At 38.6% G+C, this 22,776-nt stretch overlaps 1 protein-coding gene across 1 annotated transcript in view; it reads right to left on the reverse strand.

The window, feature by feature from the left end:
* Lrguk (leucine rich repeats and guanylate kinase domain containing) overlaps positions 1–22,776 on the reverse strand; it is a 103,789-nt gene that overhangs the window by 70,708 nt on the left and 10,305 nt on the right. The window contains 5 exon segments of the mRNA XM_047562099.1: positions 5,413–5,556; positions 9,513–9,637; positions 17,913–17,985; positions 17,987–17,995; positions 21,334–21,434. Coding sequence (XP_047418055.1) covers positions 5,413–5,556; positions 9,513–9,637; positions 17,913–17,985; positions 17,987–17,995; positions 21,334–21,434 — 452 coding nt within the window.

Genomic DNA, 22,776 nt, shown 5'->3' on the forward strand with positions numbered 1-22,776 from the left:
ATGGTTATTTTCAAGAATCTATCCTCATAATGAAATATACACATAAAGAATACACACTACAACATTATTTTTAATAGCAAGTTGTAAACATAACAAATTTCAGTAAGTAAATGACTCAGTAAATCCTCATGTATGATATTCATTCGACAGAATATCTTTACTATTAAAGAGATTTTTGAAATGCCTCCTTTTCATCCACAATCACTCTAGACTCTTCCCACATGCACCTTAAACACCAACCAAGCACTTGAGAGGCGAGAGGCAAATCTGAGCCCTCTTGAGCGCTCCCGAGAGCCCTGCATTCAGTCAACAAATACTCTTCCGTGCCAACGACGAACTAGGTGTCGCACAAAGTGAATGAGATAAAGTCCCCGAGCTCGTGAAGCTAACGCTACAGTGGGAAAGACAAAAACTCTCCAAGTGGTACCCGCAGAACACAGGATATGTTGTCCTCCCAGGCAGTAGTACTAGTGAGAAATAAAGCAGTGTGGAGAGAGAGCAAACAGGCGGGGAGCTGAGAGGCCTGAGGGCTCAGAGGATGTTTTCTGAGGGTGTGACGAGCCAAATGAAGCAGACAAGAGGCCTGTTTTAAAACCTTGGGGGGAACCCCTGTGGAGATGCCGGATGAGATGCGCAGCCCCTGGAGTGGAAGTGAGCTCCGTCTGTGTGAAGATCGGACTGGGCACCCTCCCCTTCTTCTGCGAGGGAACCTTCAGTCCACACACTGCCCCTGGGATGCTCTCTCCTGCCCAGCGATGTGAAAAGGCCATTACAGGCCCTAGTCCCGCACTGCTGGCCACAGCCAGCGGAGTGTAACTCCAGGGAGCCAAACTCGTCACCATGAGGTAGGCAATGAGGATAGGGCATGGGCAGAGAGTGAAGTGGCTGGCCTTGATCTGAAACTCCAAAGTATTTGCAAAGTGATGAAGCAGATCAGGACCGGGTTCCAATGTGGCCCTCCCAGGGCTCTATGCCAAGGTTACCAGGAGAGAGAGGCACTGGGCCAGTTTGTGCTATCTTTGCAAGTATATGGCGGCTCAGGTTACCCAGACTTGGCCAGTCCTTCTGGATAGAAAGAGGCCACAGGCCTCCAAAGTGGGCCTCCTTCCTGTTTGCATCCCATGGCAGGGGTACCTTGGCCTGGTAAAATGGGGACTGAATTTAGCAGCAGATCTGATCATGCCAGCATCTCCTATACCCAGCTCAGGTGACTGCACCAATGTTGTCAGTCCCTGGAGGGCCCACGGACCCCAAGGAATCATCTAGTTCAACCTCTCTCTTCTTAGGCCTAACAAATGTAAATCAAGGGAGAGACCAAGTTCACTTAGATTGTGTTTGATTTCCCCCAAACTCCTTTTGTCCACAGACATAAACAGAAACACGAGCCAGGAGCCAATGAAGATGGGAGCAATGTTTGCCTGAGACAAACGGCATGTATCTTTGAACAACAAGGAGCAAGAAATCCTCCGTGAAGAACTTCCAACCTATACGAGGTGTCACAAAAACAAAAAGTAAAATCATGGTCTTCAGCTGCCACTGTCTCCCTCAGTACTCTGGGAGCTGGATAGAACACTCAAATGACAAAGACTAAGAGCTTGGGGGGTATTGTCGTTACTTGGTATCAAAGTTCTTTCCTCACTTGTGTTGCTTTATGAGTATTATCTTGCTAATTCTTACAAAAACTTAGAAGAAAATGTTTGGGACTAAATCATGTGAAATGACGACTCTAGACTCAGGGAAGTGCCCCAGCATTCTCTAAGTCACTCCAGACCAATGTCCCACTGCTAGAAGAAAGGTCGGGAGTCACACAACAGAGCTAACAGTCTGGCTCAGTTCAAAAAGTTGGACATTATTTAAAATGAACCGACTGTAACCATGTGACAAGGACAGACATTCAGGATGCTGGGTAGGTGCCACCATGTTTCAACCGTCCAGACAAGTAAACAGTGCCAATGCTAGGTACCACCCACAGGCTGTGCTCCCAACACCAAGTTCATCCGACGACAAGCAGAAGTTACGCTGTGTTTCTTTCACATGATAGATTTTCCATCCCCGAAACTTAGAATTCTCAGTTGTCCTGGAGAAATCTCTGAGGAACTCTTCAGATGGCTCAACAAATGTTTCAAAGTAGAGTCGGTTGCTCCCCAACCTGCCCAGTAGGGAGCCAGGGAATTCTGTTATTGTCAAGGACCCACTGTTAACAAAGGAGCTCCTTTTGGGACACTTTACTTTTTAATAGAGTCTCTTTAACATTCAAAAATTATACAATGCTTCCTTCACTTGAGGACAACTCTTTTTTTTCTTCTTTTCTTTAAACTGTTCCAAAGGTAATTTGAAATATCTCTTGAAATGGAAGAGAATGATCTACTATTTGAGAGGTGTTTGCAGATCTGCTTCTCCAAGGAGGTCCACTGGCCTCGTGGAGTTACTAAGCACTTGCAGTACAGCGAGGGTGAGCTGAGATGCCACCAAAGCGTGTCATACACACCCAGTGTCAAAACTCAGTATGGGACAACAGAAGGCAAAATAGCTCGTGGGTAATTTTATATGTAGAGTATGTGCTGAAATGATCATATTCTGGATATATTAAGTAAAAGATATTATTAAAGTTAATTCCACCTGCTTCTTTTTTCCTTTTATTGTGGCTACTAGAGAATTTAAAATGAAACCTGTGACTCTCCTGTGGCTCCTGTATTTCTAGGAGAGAGCCCTGTTCTGCAGCATCACACCACGCCCAATTCTGAAGGTGGAGGGACTGGCATTTCATTTACTGTGCTGCAGAGAGCAAAGCATTCTCTACTTGAGTTCTCGCTCTGCTGTTTTCTATATATAACTTTGGGCAAATTACTTAACTTCTCTGTGCCCTAGTGTCTTCATCAACAAAACAGCAATAATAGCAGGGTTATAACAAGGATTAAATGAGATATGTAAAGTGCTTAGACTAGTGCCTGGTGCGTAAGTAGTCAGCAGATATGTCTAGATAATTTTATGACTGTAATTGTTGCTATCATTACCACTGCTCCTTTTCTAAATCATGAGATGCCCTAAGTTGAGATATAATGAGCTTATTCCAACTTTTCAACAGCCCCCATATATATGTGAGAACCATTTTAAGCAAGAATTAAAAAAAAAATCGGTCTTCCATGGCGATTACATAAAAAGGGGAAAAAAATATGAAATAATCATGCTGACTTCCTAAGAAACACAGCACAATGAACAAAGTTCATCCACTAGAATTAATTAAGAAGGGACCAAAACAACTTGATATACAAATCAAGTGAGATGAAGAGAAACAGGTTTTCTCTGATTAAAAATGCACTTATTCCCAGACCTTTATGACTAACTTTGACTTCTAGCAACCTGACAGATGATGTAAATTTGTCAGAGAAAGGGTCACACTTAACTGATGAGCCGCATCGCAGCAAGATGGAGCAAGTCTCCAGAGCGTCACACCTTGCTCCACTGAGCACAGACCTCTCTCTCAGGCTCTGCCCAAATTTTCTTTCTCAAGAAGAAATAAACAAGCTGGGTGTGGTGCTCATGCCTGTCATCCCAGTGGCTTGGGAGACTGAGGCAGGAGGATTGAGAGTTCAAAGCCAGCCTCAGCAATTTAGTGAGGCCCTAGGCAACTCATCGAGACCCTGTCTCTAAATAAAATATAAAAAAGGGCTGGGGATGTAGCTCAGTGGTTAAGTGCCCCGGGTTCAGTCCCTAGTACCAAAAAGAAGAAGAAGAAGAAATAAACATGCAACTTCCTTCTGAAATCTTTCCCCTCAAAAATGTAATGAAGTATTCAATATGAACAAAATCACTTTATAGATCTCATTGCTTATGAAGTCAGCTACAGGTGCCAATTTAATAGATGACTAGGAGTACAAATGCTTTATTAAAACTAAAATGCAAGCTGGGCGTGCTGGTGCATGCCTATAATCCCAGTAGCTCAGGAGGCTGAGAAAGAAGGATCATGAGTTCAAAGCCAGCCTCAGCAAAAGCCAGGCACTAAGCAACTCAGTGAGACCCTGTTGCCAAATAAAATATAAAAAAGGGCTGGGGATGTGGCTCATTAATCGAGTGCCCCTGAGTTTAATCCCCCACTTCCCACCCCCCCCAAAAAAATACAATTAAGAGTGAAAATCAACTTATACAATTTTTACAATATATATTAAACCAGATGTCAAAATCTGAATAAGCCCAATTCCCAACTCATTATACAGATTAGGATCATATGCTATTGTTACCAACAGGACCTTGTTTTCATGGTTAAGTCTTTCCTGGAGTATTCACATTTTTAAAGTTTTTTATAAAATTGTATGTATTTGTCATGTACATGATGTTTTGAAATATATATAAATTGTGGAATGGCTAAATCTAGCTGATTAACATATGTATTACCTCACCAAGTTATCATTTTGTGGTAAAAACACTTAAAATCTACCATCTTGGCATTTTTCAAGAATACAATGTTATTATTAACTTTAGTCACTATGCTGTGCAATAGATCTTATGAACATATTCTTCTATCAAACCAACATATTATATGCTTTGTCCAATGTTTTGGTCAGCTTTCTTATTGCCTGCGAGTGAACAATCGTAGAGGAGGAAAGGTTTATTTAAGGATTCACAATTTCAGAGATCCCTGTCCACAGACAGCTGGCTGCATTCCTCAGAGCTTGAGGTGAGGCAGGGCATCATGGGGGAAGTGCATGGTGGAGGGTAGCAGCTCACATGATGATCAGGAAGCAGAGAGAGAGACTCCACTCACCAGATACAAAATGTATCCCCCAAAGCCACGCCTGCAGTTCCCACCTCCTCCAGCCACACCCCACCACTTCAGCTCCCACTCAGTTAATCCCATCCAGGGATTAATTCACTGATTGGGTTAAGACTCTCACAACCCAATCACTTCTCCTCTAAACCTTCTTGCACTGTCTCACACGTGAGCTTGTGGGGGACACCTCACATCCAACCTTAACAGCCGACATCTCCCAAGCCCCTCCTCTGACACTCAACACTGGCACGGTCTTCTCTTTGAACCTAGGCAAGAGTGACACCGGTCTGAGGCTAGTCCTATCTCCACTCTCCTTGCTCCGACGTTTCAGAGGTTACCAATGCCATCTTTCTACACAAAATTTCGCATGAGCACCTTTACTTCAGAAAACTGTACACACATGACTGCAGTTTAAACCTTTAAAACAATGTAATTAGCATCAAATTTTCAAAAATTATGAACTATAAATATTTATTTTTTAAAAAGTTCTCTGGAACTACTGCTCTAAGAAATGTGCTAGAATAACATTTTTAAGCTGGCATTTCATGTGACAGCCCTTGAAAAGCCAATAAAGGGTGTCTGTGTTAACTCTCTAATATGCCCTCTTAGGTAGATGTGGACACCAAGACCTAGGAGCACCGTACCTTGTTATCCTCCAGGTTGATCACTTCCAGGAGGTCATGATTCTCCAGGCCCTGGAGGCTGGTTATCTGATTATGGGACAGATCCAGGTTCTGCAGGGCTTTCAGATCCTCTAAACCTGTGATGTTCTCAATGTAGTTATTGCTCTAAAATGAACAAAATATATGTAATATTTTTAAAGCCTCTCATAAGAAAAGTTGCAATAGCAAATTTTCATTTTGGATACTTTCTCAAATCTCCTTTCAAAAACAGAACAAAACAATAAGGCATTCTCCCCACCTCACATACACATTTCCATCAATCACCCTTTGAAACACCCCAGAGAGAAATCCTAGTTTTTCAGCTGGAAGACTGGAATATTTTATCTTTGTTTTAAAGATGAGTATTCAATCAATAGGAAAGATGCTGGGTAGTTTGAGCTTTTAACATTGCACACCTTAAGCCTAATGGCAGTATAACTCCATATGGATCTCTAGAAATAAGGACTTAATACAATTCTTTCAACGCTATCACAACAAACCACTTGAATATTATAAGTATGTCCCACAAATACTTTGTTTTCAGAAATACTCTAAATATAATCACATCATACCACAAAGGCAGTGGTAGTCTGCTGGTTTGGTGGCCTCCAGTGAATCTTGTCTTTAGTAATTCATGCTCTGTGCAATTCCCTTCTCTTAAATCTAATCTGGCCTATAACTTCCTATAACCAAAAGAATATAACAGAAGTATAACAGTTTCAAGTCTAAGACTTAAGAAGGCTGGAAAGCTTTGCTTTGGGGTTTAGGAAGCCCTGAGATATCATGTAAAAACTCCAGCTACTCTACTGCAGAGAACTTGTAGAGAGGTCACCTAGAGAAATAGAAATCACATGGAAGAGTCCCTGGGACTAAAGAAAGAAAACTTAGCCATCCCACCATCCCAGCTGAGTCAAGTCCCAACCAATATGCCAGGTGAATGCAGCAAGTCCAGCAGAAGAACCACCCTGCGGAACCCAGCTCAGACTGTGGAACTGTTAACTCATCAAAGTTATTTCTCTAAGTCATTACAATTGAGGTGGCCTGTTATGCAATGACAGATAACCAAAGTAAGTTCAATAATTCACACATGAGCATCTTCTCAGTGGGAATATAGCAAAGATTTTGTACTCAAATGTCTTCTTTCTCAACCTCCATGTACTCATAATAATGAGGGATAACAATAATTTGTATTTTCTTATATATGTTTTCCATCATACTCTTTGTTTCTTGGCTTCCTTAGCCTCTAGGTATCGGAAATGCTATAGTAAAGTAAAATTAAACCTTTAGTTTGAGTTGAGAATTATAATAAAGAGTACTTTTGAGGTTTCAATGAATGACCTATTGTACCTATCCTTAAACTTTCAAAACTTTTAATAAGCATTTAAAAACTGAAAAATAAAATTCTAATATTTTTTCCATCTACAATATTTTCACTAGTACAGGTTTCCTGGCACATTTAATAGCAAAAGCTCATTTTCATCCTATTTTTCATAAAATTTCACTTCAATAATGAGTCAGATTTGTGTTCATTAGTATAATTCTATGACTCCTTAAAACATGTTAATAGGATGTTAATAATTTATAAAGCTGGGTTATAGTGCATGAGGGCTTATTATACTATTCTTTTTATTTTTTATGTTTGAAAAATACAATAATGGAAAGGAAAAAATATTCATAACCCCATTTACCAAAATGAAATCAAATTTCTTCCTGTTCACACTTCAAAAAAGTTATACAAAGCATAATTGAAAAAGGAAAGAAAAAACTAAGCTTAGTATCACATCCATATAAATTTAATGTATTGAAATAAGACCTCAATATCCTATTCAAAAAGTGCCCACACATCAAATTTATATACAATGCATTTTTCCCCAAAGAACTTTGAAGAGCTTTAGATATATTAGATAGACCATAATTCTTCTTCCCTGTGTCTCTGATGGCTTTCAAAGTGGTAGATGATACGAGCAGAGTGTTGCATAGGAAAGTTTAATTAGATAGCCTGTGGTCATAAAAGAAACCAGAACTGAGAAAATTTCTGAATTGCAAAATTTCTGAAGTGAGCATCAGCTAGTCAGAGCCTTTGCCCATTGCTGAAAAACTGACCTTTCCTCTAGAAGGGGACAGCCAGCTTCTGCATGGACGGTTCTTCCTGCTTGTTTTATGATGGTTAGCAAACATAACACTTTTAGACAGAAGCTATCTTCTTAAATAAATGAAAGACATTCTTAATCGACCGATTTGGGAGGGAAAAACCAAGTGACTCTTAAGTTTGGAATGCACGGTCATTACTTGCTAAGAAGCCAGGTGACAGAACAGCCCATCAGTGAACCACATTTCCCACTTTTCAACTTTTACATTTATCATAAAAGCCAAAGGTCGAGAATTAGCTCTAAACTGTAAAATAAATTCTTTTAAATCATAACAAAATCAACTGCTTTTCTGATTCCATGAATTAAAAACAAAAGCATTAAAAACTGTAGAAGTAAATATGTATCATTTTATGGTATAAATCTTTTTTAAAACTGAAAAAGTAAACCTTATTCTCACAAATTTTAAGGACAAGGAAATATAGCATTCTAAGTATTTTATAGTTCATTTTGGGTGATGGGAGCTCGGATTGGGATAATCTATTTGCAGAAAAAATAAATATTTTATGCTTTTTCTAAAAACTGCTTTGAGACAGACCTGTCAACATGGATTATGTAGTTAATGAAATAAACTCTGAGGATGAAAGTACTATGTGTCATTCTCAATAATGGGTTCAATTCTCATTTCCTTCAGCACCTCCATATCTCTTTCCACTTAAACTTCACTTAAATTAGTGGGAATGTCAATGCAGACAAGATATATGTAGAAAGAAAATGATTTTAAAAACTAGGAAATGAACGGTACAATATTGCTAATAATCCTTCAGATGATCATAATTTTAAAATATGATGTTCTTTTTGAATTTAAAATTTTCAATCCCATTTAACAGATTCATTTTCATTTATGCTTTGCAAACATGCCTTAATAGGCAGAAAACTTGAAGTTCCAGGTAAATTATTAAAACTTTCTGTCCAGTAACAGAATGCTAGTACTTTACCCTCACCTAACTCACTGCAGAGATGCTCTAAGCTCAGGGCAAGGAAAGTTATCACATAGGCAGCCTTAAGTGATCTATGGTTAATAAGACAGGAATAGTATATCGTATATGTCAAAAATCTGCAGATAGCCCAAGATGTCATTTCAGACAACAGTTCAACGTCCTCCTGTGGGACAGTTCACATAAAAAATTGATAAGCTACAAGCCTCACTGCTGGAAACGTTTCCTGCCCACCCTGTGATGGACGTAACAGCAAAATCATCTGCGGGTAGGAGGGAGGAGGAAAGGAAGCAGAAAGACATCTGGATATGCCACGAACAGATTATCGGCACCCCACATTAGAGAGTCATACTGTTATTTTTAAAATATCATGTGTATCTCTGAGACTACTATCAGCCTGCTTGATGTTTTTGATAAATGATCTCTATTTTCACTGAGTCATAGTCACATTGCATGTCATGTGGCTTAAAAAGAATGCTCTCCAAGGGAAAAACCAATCAAATTAAACATTCTGGTTGGAATTGTTCAGTTGCTCTCAGCATGATTTCTGATTTACTAAAATGGGAGACTAGAATGTATTAATATAAATGGACTCGCAAAGTTCAGTGCCTAGAAAACATCGTGAGGTTCATTTGAAAGCAATAAAGTGTGAAGTGAAATAAATACTATGCTTAAATAAGATCTGATATTATTTTCCCAAATAAAATATTGTTAAATATTTTTTCATAATTGATAAAAGATAGCTTTCTTTCCCAGTTTTAAAAAGAATCAATCTTCTAAAAAAATTGAATTTGCCACCAAGTTAGAAAATCATGTTACGTTTTCATGGAATATTGATCATGTGTGCACACACACACTCACCAGACATAGAAAGAAGCAGGCAAATGGAAGACAACAACATTTCACAAAGGAAATGGCTCTTTGTCTACTTGATAAGTAGTCATAATTCATACACTTATAAATATTAATTGCTCCTTCTATAAAGAATAACACTTACCAGACAAAGTATTTTGATGGGTAATGAGTTTAAGCCATTAATTATTGTGATCTTGTTGTTGGACAAACTAAGGTGGGTTAGGCTACTGCACATCTCTAGTCCTCTAATTTCTTCTATCTCATTGTCTATATATGACAACTGTTTAAGGAAAATGTTATTGAAAGCATTTTGAAGAAAAAAGAATTGGTGTTAAATCATCACTAGAAAAAGCAGACAACAGCTGACATAAAGATTACATGCCCAATATAGGATGAACACTAAATCCTGAGATATACTTTTAATATAGACTATATGGCATTCTACATGAAATTAAATGTTTAAAAAATCCTCAGTAGTATTTGCATTCATATGAGACTCACTCAGTTGGCATGGAAGAACTCCCACAGAGCTCCAGAGCTGCCTCCTGGGCAGTGTTTCCCCTTGGTTAGTTAATGATCTCCAGGAGAAAGTCATGTGCTTTCCCCCAGCTAGAACTTCTGAACATGGGGTACACACACACATGCACTCACATGCACACACACACACACACATACACACACACAAGCACAAGCACAGAGGTTTCTCATCTCTATAACTAGAGTAGCAGCCTGGGAGGTGCCCTCTGAAGCAAATGGGTGGCCCAAAGACCAACACCTGTGACAGAGAGGGACAGCCCTTTCTGTCTGTCTGTATTGGTTTTTCTTCTCCCTTTAAAATAAAAGAGGCTTAAACTTGGCCTTCTCCCGTCAATTAAATTTCTTTACTCATTGCTAAAATGTTGACATTTTATCTTGTGTCCCTTCCTGTAGTCTCCCAAAGCTGCAATCTCAAAGTCACCAGTTCCACTCAGCTCTTTGTCCTCAGTCTCTCTGGACTGGAACTGCCCAGATTCAATGCCATTGTCTCATCCAAGCTCAGTGTTCCCTCTCAGGTAGCCTGTGACATCACCAGTTCTCAGCTATTCATAATCTGTATGACATCCCATTATTCACGAAGACCTGGCATTTTTGCTTTAAAATATCTCTTTCATCATTCCCTCCCTTTTTCTTCACTCTCTGCCAACTTAACTCACCTCCAGCACTCACCTCTAATATCTATCATTCCTGTCTTCAAGTTCCCCACACCTGCAGTCAGAGGTTGATTTTTACAAAATGTTGATTGGCTATCTTGTTTCAATTTAAGAAGTCTCATAGGATGAATTCCAATGTCCTCACTGACATTTAAGACCCTTTACAAAACCTACTTATCCAATTTCATCCCCATTATAACCCATTGAGAGTTCTCCATTTCTCCCATGCCAGTTCTCTCAATTGTTCTGGAATGTACCAAGAGTTTCTTACTGGCAGTGCATCTCTCTCTCTCTCTATCTCTCAATAAGAAAATGGGTGTTAATGAGCTATACCTCATTTTTATAAGGCACTGATCTCATTACTCACTACTAAATTACAATCACATGAAGCCAAGGAATCATGTCCTGTACCCCCTGGACAACAGCATGAAAATGGAAGATTCAAGGATGGGATTAAATAAAAAAAAAAGCTAGGCCAGAGAAAGAGGTCAATAAGGAAACTAGATAAGAACATGCGGCTAAATATACAGAAATTCCTCATTGGTTTCCATTTCAATCTTTGGGCTGAAGCACAGCTCTGTTGTGGTCAATATGCATTTTCAATTTGACTTCCATAAAGCTCCCTGCTAGAACAGTCCCACAAATAGATATTTGTGTTCACAAACATTATCCTTTCTGCTTCTGATTTCTTTGTACTGTTCAAATAATTACTCTAAAACTAGAACAAAGACCAGATCTTTGTAGATATGAATTATAACAAAAGATGGGTATAAAATATAGGAAAGATGAAATTAAACTACCTCACACAGCTATGGATGAAATAAAATACCCTTGAAACAGGCAATGTTTGATGACAAAAACTAGGCCATGAAAACTTCAACTGACCACCTTCCTCAGCTATTTCAGGAGCATTTGTGTCCTTGTAACTCTTTTACAACCAAGATGAAGATGCTCTGAATCATGGCAGCGTAACTCAGATACTTGTGGGTAGCTAGGTGGGAAACTGGTCCCATGGGAAACAGGCAAAGGTCAGAAAACTAGAAGTCACAAATCCTGATACTAGGAATTGGAAGCTTGTTTATTGGGTCCACAGTAATTTTCCCAGACATTCGAGGATACCACAGCTCCTTTGCTATACCCAGCTCCCTCGCGAGATTTGCTGCAGCCAGTCATGTGTCCTGAAGTAAGTATCGCGAGGATAGCAAGAGGAATGCGGATGTCTTACTTCAGCATGGTTCCTGCAGGCCTCACCACCACCATTGGCAGGCCTGGGAGAAAGAGTAAGGAACTGAACACCCCTGCTCTGAAATATGCTCCTCTCAGAAAAACTCTCCTCCAGTTTCCCAATTCTTCACTGCAGGCACTGGGAATTAGCCAGGTTGTTGAGTAAAGAGCACAGCTGGCCCACCAAGTACATGGGTTCCACATCCTCCCATTCAGCCAACCAAGGACTAAAACTATTTTACAAAAACAAAATTACATCTGTACTGAACAGTATAGACTTTCTTTTTTGTTTTCTTCTCAACAATACAGAACAACTATTGAGTACTAAAAGTATTCTGGAGATGATTTAACATTATGGGTGCATGTGCCTAGATTATATGCAAACACTAGGCCACTGTATATAAGGGATTCGAGCATCTATAAATTTTGGCATCTGAGGGGGGTCCTGAAACCAATCCCCCAGAGATACAGAACTATGGCTGCACTTGTTACAGTAGACTAGTTTGCCCCCTAATTGCGCTAACATTCACATCACACATGGCTGCCAGTGACGATAATCGTCAACACACCAGACTGGGCCATAGAGAACTCTTAGTTGGCAGTTTGCTTTCAGGAACACCTTTATCTCTCCAATCTCCTGCTTTCTTATTTTAAGAACCTTCACAGAATGTAACTTGCCCTTCTTCCTAACATTATTCTTTCATGTTCTTTCTTAGGTCTTGGGAGTTTCTGATAAGCAAAAGTATAATCTGATAAATCACTTAACTATTACAATGAATTAGCTTACTGGGTTAATCCTCTTAGGTATATTATAATTTTAAAAGATGGCTATCAGGAAAGACTCCAGGAACTGAAAATCATCATATTGCAGTCCAATGCTAAAGTTTTGCCATTCTGTGAATAAATCTCTTGTGGTGGAATTTTAGATCCTTGTGGAAACTTGAGGGGAGAACCCTGTGGCACTTTAGCATAACTTTACAAGTAGGGAAAAATCCTAACAATATATTTTTACATTTTGCCAATGCTGTCAGTACTTCTCAAATGCTTGACATGAATTATTCACTAGTTCAGTATTTGCTCTTATTCATTTGTCTACAATCATAAAATATGGTTCAGGTGTATAGAAAACAGTTACTGGGAAATACATAGGAAATCCATCACAGTTCTCTTAGTGGGGAGAACCACAATGATGGCTTTAATCCTGAAGATCTATATCACCTTACCAGTGAAAAATGGGCTTTTCTACAGGAGTGAATCTAAGAAATGGAACGTGCATATAGTTTAAATGGCTATGCAATAAAAGTAGTAATTATTCAATGAATCGCAATATGGGAAAACCAACTTAATTCCAAAGACTAATCTCAGTTCAACCATTTACCAGGTGATTCTGGGCAAGTTCTTGACCCTCCCTGAGTCTCAGGCTCCTTTTCCATTAAATATATAAAATAATGGTGAGCCCTAGATGATCTCTAAAATCCTATCTAGATTTAAATCTCTATGAATCATTTTTTAAATTCCATGATCTATAATCCTAAAATACATTCTAATCGATAACCAGCCAACGCTTACAGGTAAAGAATAAACTGTATCTTTGCTTAATAAGCACATCTACTTTATCTTAGCAAAATTTCTTATCTTGCAGCTTAGGATGAGTACAAATTAATCATCAGTTATCTATCAGTTATCAGGACAAAATAGCCTAATAAGGGCTGAGGATACAGCTCAGTTGGTAGAGTGCTTCCTCGCATGCACAAGGCCCTGGGTTCAATCCCCAGTGCCATAAAAAAATAAAATAAAATAAAGAAAGAAAGAAAAATAGCCTAATAAGATAAATTTAAAAATTGAATCCTCAGGGTTTAAAATTCACTCCGAGGTATTGCTATAATTTACTATAATCACATTGTCAGTATCACTAGCTTGATTAACTGATTGACTTAGATAATAATTCTCAAAGAAATTAATTCAGACATTTGGGGTTCTTAAATTCTTATATGGAATTGAGTTAAGCTTAATGCTTGATTTATCATTGGCCATAGACAGCCTTTTATAATCTTCTAAAAACATAATAGGAGATGAGATGTAGCTTAGTTGCAGAGCACCTGCCTAGCAAGTTAGAGGCCCTAGGTCACCTCCAACCCCACACACACACACACTGCACACACACACACACACACACACACACACACACACACACATAAAATGAACATTCATGAAACTACTCTCTCACCCCAGCACAAGAGCAGAACACTGGCAACAACTTAAACCTGCCTCTGCACTCTACTCCTATTGAATCCTCATGTCTGAGATCTGGTAGAGATCATCACTATGCTGGATTGTCTGTTTCTTCTTCCCTTCTCCCTTTAGTTTCACACCTAAATTGTGTTTATTTCAACCAAGAGTGATTTTTATTGCTTCATGGAGGTATATTTTATTCATTGTAACTACCGTATGATGTGTTATTGTGTGACCATAGTATAATTTGTGCTTTCTCTTATCAGTGAGCATTTGGGTTGTTCCAATTTTTGCTATGACAAGCAACACCACTATGGACGTTTATATACAAGTCTCCAGGTGTATGCACGCTAAACTCTGCATATGCAGGAATGAAAGTGATAGGTCCTAGTGAATTTGGATGTTCAACTTTATAAGATAATAAAAATTATTTTCCACCTACTAACAAGGTAAAAAGAAATCTTCTTGCTCCCCATGTTCTCAACACTTGCTTAGTATTTTTAGATTTCTTAAATTTTGCCAATGAAATGGACATAATCAATGTCTTGTAGTTTTCAGTTTCATTTCTTTGAAAGCAAATGAGGTTTATCTGATTTGTTTCCTGTAAGGTTCTTTTTACATCTTTGCACATCTTCTCATTCAGGGTCATGGGATATATTTCTCTAAAGTCTTCATTATCCTTCAAGAAAGTTTTATTATGTCTCCCCCCATGTCCTATTCATCCTTAATAAGATTCATGTTTGTTGCTCTCGTAAATGGTGTCTCTTGCGTTTTCCAATTCCTTGCTTCTGGTATAGAGAAATGCAATTGTTTTCTGTTTATTGAAGTCATATCCAGCCACCTTGCTGAACTCTCAAAAACTCTATTATTTCAAGTGCAAGTTCTTTTTTATATTCTCTGTTGCTACACGTGTCATTTGCAAAGAATGACTCTTATTTTTTTCCTTCCAAATTTTATTCATCTAATTTCTTTCCCTTGGTTTAGGGTGTTGGCTAAGACCTCCAAAACAACAAGGGGTAAAAGTTGCAATAGTGGGCATCTTTGCCTTGTTCCTGATTTTAAACGAGAATGCACAGAATCCATTCCCCAATTAGGATAAAGTTTGTTTAAAATATTTTTGTAGACATTCCTTAATAAGTAAAGAAAATCCCCTGTTACTAGTTTACCGAGAGTTTTATTGTGAATGAGTGCTGGGTTTTCTTAAATTTATTTATCTATTCAACTTCTTTAAGGATCATAGAAGCTTATTTTCCCTAATCTGTTAGTATAGTTAATAACATTTACAGATTTTCTAATAATACTACCCTTACAGTCCTGAGATGAATGCATGTTCACAGCATCTCACCAAAATTTTTTAATACATTATCAAATTCAGGTGCCACTAACTTGTTTAGGATTCCTACATTTATATCGTGAGTGACAGGCTGTACTTTTCCTTTCTCTTGGAGTTCCTTGTCTGGCCTGGCCATCGATGTAACCTCATTAGAATGAACTGTGGATACGTCTTTTATTTGTAGTGTTTGAAAGAAATTATCCATTGTTGGAAGGTCTATTCTTAAAATTATGGGTATGGTGGAACTTTTTGTAGGAAGATTTTTAATCTAGTTAATTTTAATTTGGAAGAACTACTTTTTTATGAATTACTTTTGTAGTTACAGGACTACTCAGGGTTTCTAATTTCAAATGAATGTTTAGATTTAAAATAATTTCTGGGCATTTGTCCATTTCATCTAAGTTTTTAAATGTACTAGCATAAAACAGAATCTCTTTTTAATCTCCAAGTAGTTTAATCATTTTTTTAAAAAAAATTTAATCTGGTACATTTTCCCTCCAAATAGATTAATCTATAATCTTGCCAGATGTATATTTTGGTTTCAACTGTCCAAACTTATAAGCCTCACCATCTGCACCATGTGCAATATGATTTACTGGAAGAACAAAAGACTGGAAGAACAGTACTGAGTACTGTTTAGAAACTAGCCTACTATCTTTTCAAAACTACAGATATTTAAGTTTATTTTATTAGTAGCCCATGAAGAGTAGATTGTTCTGGCTACTTGTCTTTGCAGTCCTTTTTCAAACACAGTGAGACATGGTGCCATGCTATACTTTAATTAGATGCCCATATTCTGGATTTTGATTGGTTCTGATGTAATAATTACAGCTGACTTGTTTCAGTGATAAAACTCGATTGCTACTTCTGATGTAAAGTTAAAAAATATAAACTTCTTTCTTCATGATATTTGACATTTATAAAATCGTAACACTTGAACTTTTTTAACAGGGAAATCTAAATCTATATGCTAATTAAGATCCTCATGGTGGAAATGTTTTAACCTGTATTCCCCATTTTGAGTTCAGAATAATAGGGAGTTGTTTTCTTTGACAATTCCAAGATGCACACAGATGAATACTTTTCTGGGGAACAGAACTCTCCATATCAAACTCCACACTGTCATGTCTGGGTACCCTGAAGGCTGAGAAGGGGCTCTGGATGCTGAGGCCCTTCTGGAAGGCAGGAGTTTAAGAAGGCAGCTGATTCTAGACCAGGGCTTCCCAGGCTCAATGTACACTCAAATTGTCTGGGCATCTTGTTGAAATGCAGGCTGTTTGTAGCATTCTGGGGTGGAGCCCAAGAACCTACTTTTCTAAGACATTTCAGGTGATACTGACACTGGTTTCCCTGGGAAGCACTCTTCCATATGGTCTAAGGTGACTGAATTTTTTTAGCCACGTGGCTTCTGAGCTATCAGACTCATTCTCTTTGAAAATTCAATATATATGATACTCAAGCTTTAAGTGAAGTTTAATGGAGACATGCTGCTAATGTGTATTTCTAGTTTGTCACTGGAACATTCCATTTGGAACATTATTTGATTTCTCTATTAGGCTACAATCAGAATGTGCCCATGTCAAGAGCACCATTTAAATGTTCCTTAATTGCTTGTTGTCACATATATGTTCTGCAGAAATGGGGCTATGCTCTAGCATTCCATTATATATGAATAAAAGATTTCTCTACAAAATACGTTTTCAAGAAAATGTACCTTCTGTAATCTCAGCATTAATACAAACAAGCTACTGCCACCTCCCTGGAATGAAGTACCCAGGGGCAATCAACTCATGCCCCATTCTACTCTGAAGAATCCTCAGGTGGTGGAAAGATGCCTAGAGAGAAGTCACTGCTCCCTTATTACCCAGAGAAATCAGTCTCTGGTGTAAGGAGACTCAAACTCATTAAACTCACAGATCTCCAAGTAACTAGCCTGTTAGGCCCCAGAAGTTGCAGCTAACTTTAGGAGTTCTGTCTGCATGGGATTCATGCAAGAGGTATGTTCCCAAAGTTGGTTGCTATTCGAAAGTTGTTTGTTTTTGAGCAAAAGCATATGTTAAATATACTAGAGAGGTGGAGGGTAGAGCCTAAAGGTAGAGCCCTAGCCTAGCATACTCAAGGCCTAGTTGATCCCCAGCCCTGCACACAAACAGACAAACTAGAGGGGTTTGCTTTATTTAAAGGAAATTTAGTATGAATTCTCTTGTAAAGTAAACACCACTAATTTTCCCTATGAAAATATCTGGATTTTCAAATGCTGAATTTAAGTACTTTTGAAGAAATTCATTCATTCTGGTTGTAGAATTAAGAATAAGCCTACATTCATCAGGACTATCTTACTTCTCAGGAGAAAGATGCTCTTGGCAAGCTCTGACTTGCAGTTTTATTCCTTAGTAAATAAAATATCTTTACTCACTTTGTGAATATCAATTTTTAATCGTTTAAATGAATCACATTTCTAGTAAATTACACATCTGCTATTATTCCATGTCATCTACTACACATTCTTTGATGGAGCTAGTAGTTATTAACCAAATTTCCCCTTTACTCATTCAAAGGATACTATCCAAAATCAGTTTAGTGAGAGCATGATATGCCGACAAATCGCACATTTCAGAAATTTGATTGTTGGAAAAAATCCACCGTCTGGAGAGAAAAAGAGAACATGTTACCCATTATTTTTCATTCGTATTCACCACAGTAATTATTTGCGTGAGAAGGTACTTCTGTAATTTCTGCACAGCTCTAGTTAGAATCCGCTACTGAAAGAACACCAAGGCTAAACCATTCATGTGTCTCCAAGTTTTCTAATAGTGTCCTTTTCCCTTGACTTTGAGGGACAGGAAGTGGGAGAGCCCTTCCTCGTGGCCCACAAGGACGTCCCCATGACCCAAAGGTCTCACTTTTGTAGTTGCTGTCTTCTGTCCACATTAACTTCAAACTGCCTTGTTCTTCCTTCACGCTTACCTCAGTCCCACCCTGACCACTATCATGCCTTTCATCTTCTCCAGCACCCACTGAACCTCTCTCCCTTCACTTACATGTTGTTCTTGTTTCCCTTTCCTTCGCCTTTTCTTTTCCTATCTCAGTATATTCTCCCACGTCACGCCCTAATTGCTGGAGTAGTCCTTTTTATTCATCCCTCAGGTCACCCCCTTCAACTCTACATCCTTTCTGAAAACTGACAATTTAAGGTAGGCATTTTCAACCACATCTGTTGTTCCTAGTCAAAAATATGAGACTAGGGGCTGGAAGTACAGCTCAGTGACAGACACCTGCCTTGCACAAGAGGTCCTGGGTTCCATTCCCAGAAACAAACAAAAATATGAAACTAAAAAAATAACGTTTTTAATTATTCACCTACTATCAAAGATAACATATATTAAAATAAACCCCACATTCTTTTAGACATTGCTTTAATAACTTGCTGGGCACATTGAAATCACTTTCTGGAAAACTATCAAGCAATTTATACAATAAGCACTGTTCTTAAGTTCTCTTTAAAGCCATGATGCCAACCCCCAAGTTCACCAAGATTATTTTAGCAATGCACTCAATACTAAATATTTTCAATACTAAAACCTTTTTATACTAAACACTAGGAAAATTTGAACTCAAGCACCAAGAGTAGAAAACTGGTTAAGTCAATTATAATATCATGGTAGGACTACAGTCAATAAAACAAGTTTGTAAACCACGTGAAGAAATGAAAATGGGCAAATAAAACATTAAGTTAAAATTCTGACCACAAATTTATACATAGATGAATGGCAGGTAAGTAAGTCGGCTGCACATAATGTAAATGGAGTTCAAGGTTCACTTTTTTCTTCTATATAATAATACTGGGTTATAAATAAACGTCATTGTATGGGCTTACTTGTACTTGCCACTTTCATTCTTGTGCTGTGGCATGCCATCTAACCACACCTCTGTCAGGGCTGTATGCCAACACTATGCCCTCTATGCACCTGTGACGTTAGGTTTGTTGAGAGATTTTAAAGGGGTCATGCGAGTGCTCTGACTCTCATTGGAAACTGGAGCTTACAGGAAGTACCCATCAAATCAAATTAATGTTTTTTTACCTACTAAAAGCAAAATCAGTCTAATAAATACAAAAAGAGTACATGTGTAGGCCCCTGCTCTTTAGAAAGGAAATGCATGCTCTCTGCTTGGCAGCACAAGGCTCACAGAAATGAAATGAAAGAGAAGTAATTCTCTCAAGAGGTGGAACATAGTTCTACCCAAGCCTGACTTACAGGAAAGAAATGGGCTTTGGGGTCTCAGACACCGAGCTCAACCTCAGTTCCCTACCTCCCAGCAAAGGCTGATAAACTTAACCTTTCTGTGCTTCAGGATCCATACCTATAAAATGGGACAGAACCAGCTGGCTCACAGCTTTATTGGGAGGGTTAAACAAGAAGATTCATTGAAAACACGGACCGTCCTCAACCATTCCTTCCCAGGTCTGCACTGAGCTCATACAAGGTTGATAAGCTCAGTTAGGGCATTCGGGCACTTGGCAAACCCTTCTCTAAAGTTTAATTTTTTTTGGGGGGGGGGTTGCTGGGGATCGAACCCAGGGCCTTATGCTTACAAGGCAAGCACTCTATCGACTGAGCTATCTCCCCAGCCCCTCTCTAAAGTTACCAATATGTTTGCTCTTAATGCTCAAGGCAGCTGGAACCTTAAAGATGGGGCATATGATTCATTTTACTGGTTTGTGGGGTCTCTGGGGGAGGGGGCAAGAGAGGGTGTAAATGGAAGAACAGCCCGTGATGCCATGACTGATTTCCCCGGGGCTCACGCAAGGTGAGTGGGGCAGCAGAGAAGAACCACAGTCATTCTGCAAATGCAGCCTCAACACTAAGTACAAAGAAGCACTTCGTGTGGCTTATCTGGACAAAGCAATGGCACCCTGAGAATAACTGCAATTTCAAAGGAGGAAAATATACTACTGACAAAGGCTGAGTGATGTGAAGCAATAGAAGAAAATTAAGGAGTCTCGCTGGCAAAATGGACAATGTCAGATTCTTGATTTCAAACATTTTCGTATTTGTGCAAGCCTTAGTTAGATCTAAGTTAATTGATTTGTAAATAAAAGAGCATGAATAAATTTAAAAAGGCAATAGCTGATGTCCATTTCTTAAAATAATTTTTTATTAAATACTTAAGTTCAATAGAAGAAAATTAATCACAAGCTCTGTGGCGATGGCACCCAAATTTGTCAACACAGTCTCTGGCAGGAGATACAGGCACTGGTAATTCTTAAAATTCCCCCAGGTGATTCCAATGGGCAGAAAAGTTTGGGAACACACCCTGTGACCTCTCTACTTAAGTAGGGCCCATTGGACCAGCAGCCACACAACGCCCAGAAGGCTACGGGGAACCACAGTCCCAGGTTCCCCTCCCCAACTGCCAGGTCAGAATCCCATTTTCACAAGAACCTTGGGTGACTTGGGTGCACACGGAAGCAGAAGACACACCTCCCTACAGCAGAGCGAACTGTCCCCAAACCAGAGTTCACTTCTGCTTCAGAAGTACAAGAGCAAGTCCAGAGAACAAGAAGGAAGGTCTGAAACATTCTTTTCTTAAAAGTAAAGCTTGAATAAATAATAGGGAGAAGTTGGAGCCCCCCAGAAAAATTTGCACAGATTTTCCAGATACAGAATTTTTCAAATACAAAATTATTTGCTATAATGAAATGCAATAATGACTATTATCTAAAAAAGGGCAAGAGGAAAACGGAAGGAAGTTAGTTCTTTGAATGCTAGATTTTCACAACGCTTCCTTTAAAAACTCTTTTTGATAGGCTATCTCCCTTTTGCAAAATCAATGATATACAAATATTTCATTTTTATTTCAATTCGGACATACTACCCCTCCTCCTTACTATTTCTGAATGCTCTATTTTAGTGCTATTTTGCTTATTTAATGTACTTTGCAAATCACTTAACATATGTAATTAGTGTATTGATAAAGTGTACCTTGAGATTTTTGGGTGGCTTGAAATTGAAGAATGAAGTCAGTTTATTTTGAGAAGCATTAAGTTCTAGAAGATAAGGCATGCAACTCACACAAGACAAATCTGGGGGGGAATAGATACAGAATAGGTAAGCAACAAAATAACTAGAAAAAGTCATTAAAAACAGTGAGGTTACATCAGAATATTTTTAAAATTATGCTAGTTGTAAGCACATCTTAAATATTCCAAATGAATGAAATGAGTAAAGCCAGGAGTGTGTGAAATTAAAAAGAAAAAAAAAGGTTTGGAAAACTATGCACCAACAATTTAACTCCCCCCCCAGAGCTTGCCTACCTCTTCCATCTCCCTATTTCCAGGACCACCAATGGCTGGGGCCTCCAGCATATTCCTATTCATTCTCCCACAATCTGTTTCAAAAATTTCCAGCCTTAGAGGAAAGGATGAGAAACTAAAGCCTTAGATAATCCTCTTGATAATTAGCCCCTAAATAACTGAATTAGGTCTTTTCAGAAGATTGGAAATGCCACAATTAGGAAACTCTCTTTGTTGTAAATTCAATTTTGTTTTAGTTGGACTTAATCCTAAATCTCATTAATTATTTGAAGTGATTTAAAGCATTGCTATTATTTTATTTTGACTCTGGATTGGTTCAAAATTACCTCTGAATTTTGCATTTTTTCCCAAGCAAATATCCTGAAATACAAAGTATCTACTTGTATATAAATTCACATAACATGCAAATGTATATAAATTCATACGCTGTATCTCTATATGTTAAAGAGACTCCAAATGGAATTATATATAAAACACAGGGGTTGTTTTGCCTTTCTCTGCCATTTTATGACAGATATGCTCAGGGTAGCAGAATGAATTAGGGAAGGAAGAGATCCAGAAGAATCACAATAAGGATTACTGCCTTATTGCCACCAGTAATTCATTTCTCCACCTGAAAATAGTAACAATAACAGCGACTCCCTGTTTCTCTCAGAAGCACAGAAAGAGCTGTTACAACCCCTCAGAGGATGGCCCCCAGTGAGAGAATGGAACCCCTACACCAGGGCCACATTCAATGCTTCTACCCTTTACCAGGTGGCACAGACACATACAGAGACAGGGACAGGGTATCATAATGGGGCAGCAGGCCCTGCCCTGAAGCATGCAGGCAGCGGTGTGAGAGGGCCTCCCTGGCATCTTTCCTTCTCAAGGGGCACTGAAGCCAGAAAATCCTGAATTGCTGAATAAATTGCTACTTCATTTCTTTGGACTAAACCATCCCATAACTGTAAATGGTTCTAGGAGAAAGTACATTGGGACAGAAACACTTTGTTAGAAATTCATCAACCAACCAGGGATGGCTACCTATGAGAGGAAAGCTAAGGAGAAACTAAATGCTCTGTGATGTGCATCTACCCGTCCACTCTGAGCCCAGCAACATGTCAGGAAT

The sequence above is a fragment of the Sciurus carolinensis genome, chromosome 8 (genome assembly GCF_902686445.1).
Source record: "Sciurus carolinensis chromosome 8, mSciCar1.2, whole genome shotgun sequence".
Taxonomy (NCBI): domain Eukaryota; kingdom Metazoa; phylum Chordata; class Mammalia; order Rodentia; family Sciuridae; genus Sciurus; species Sciurus carolinensis.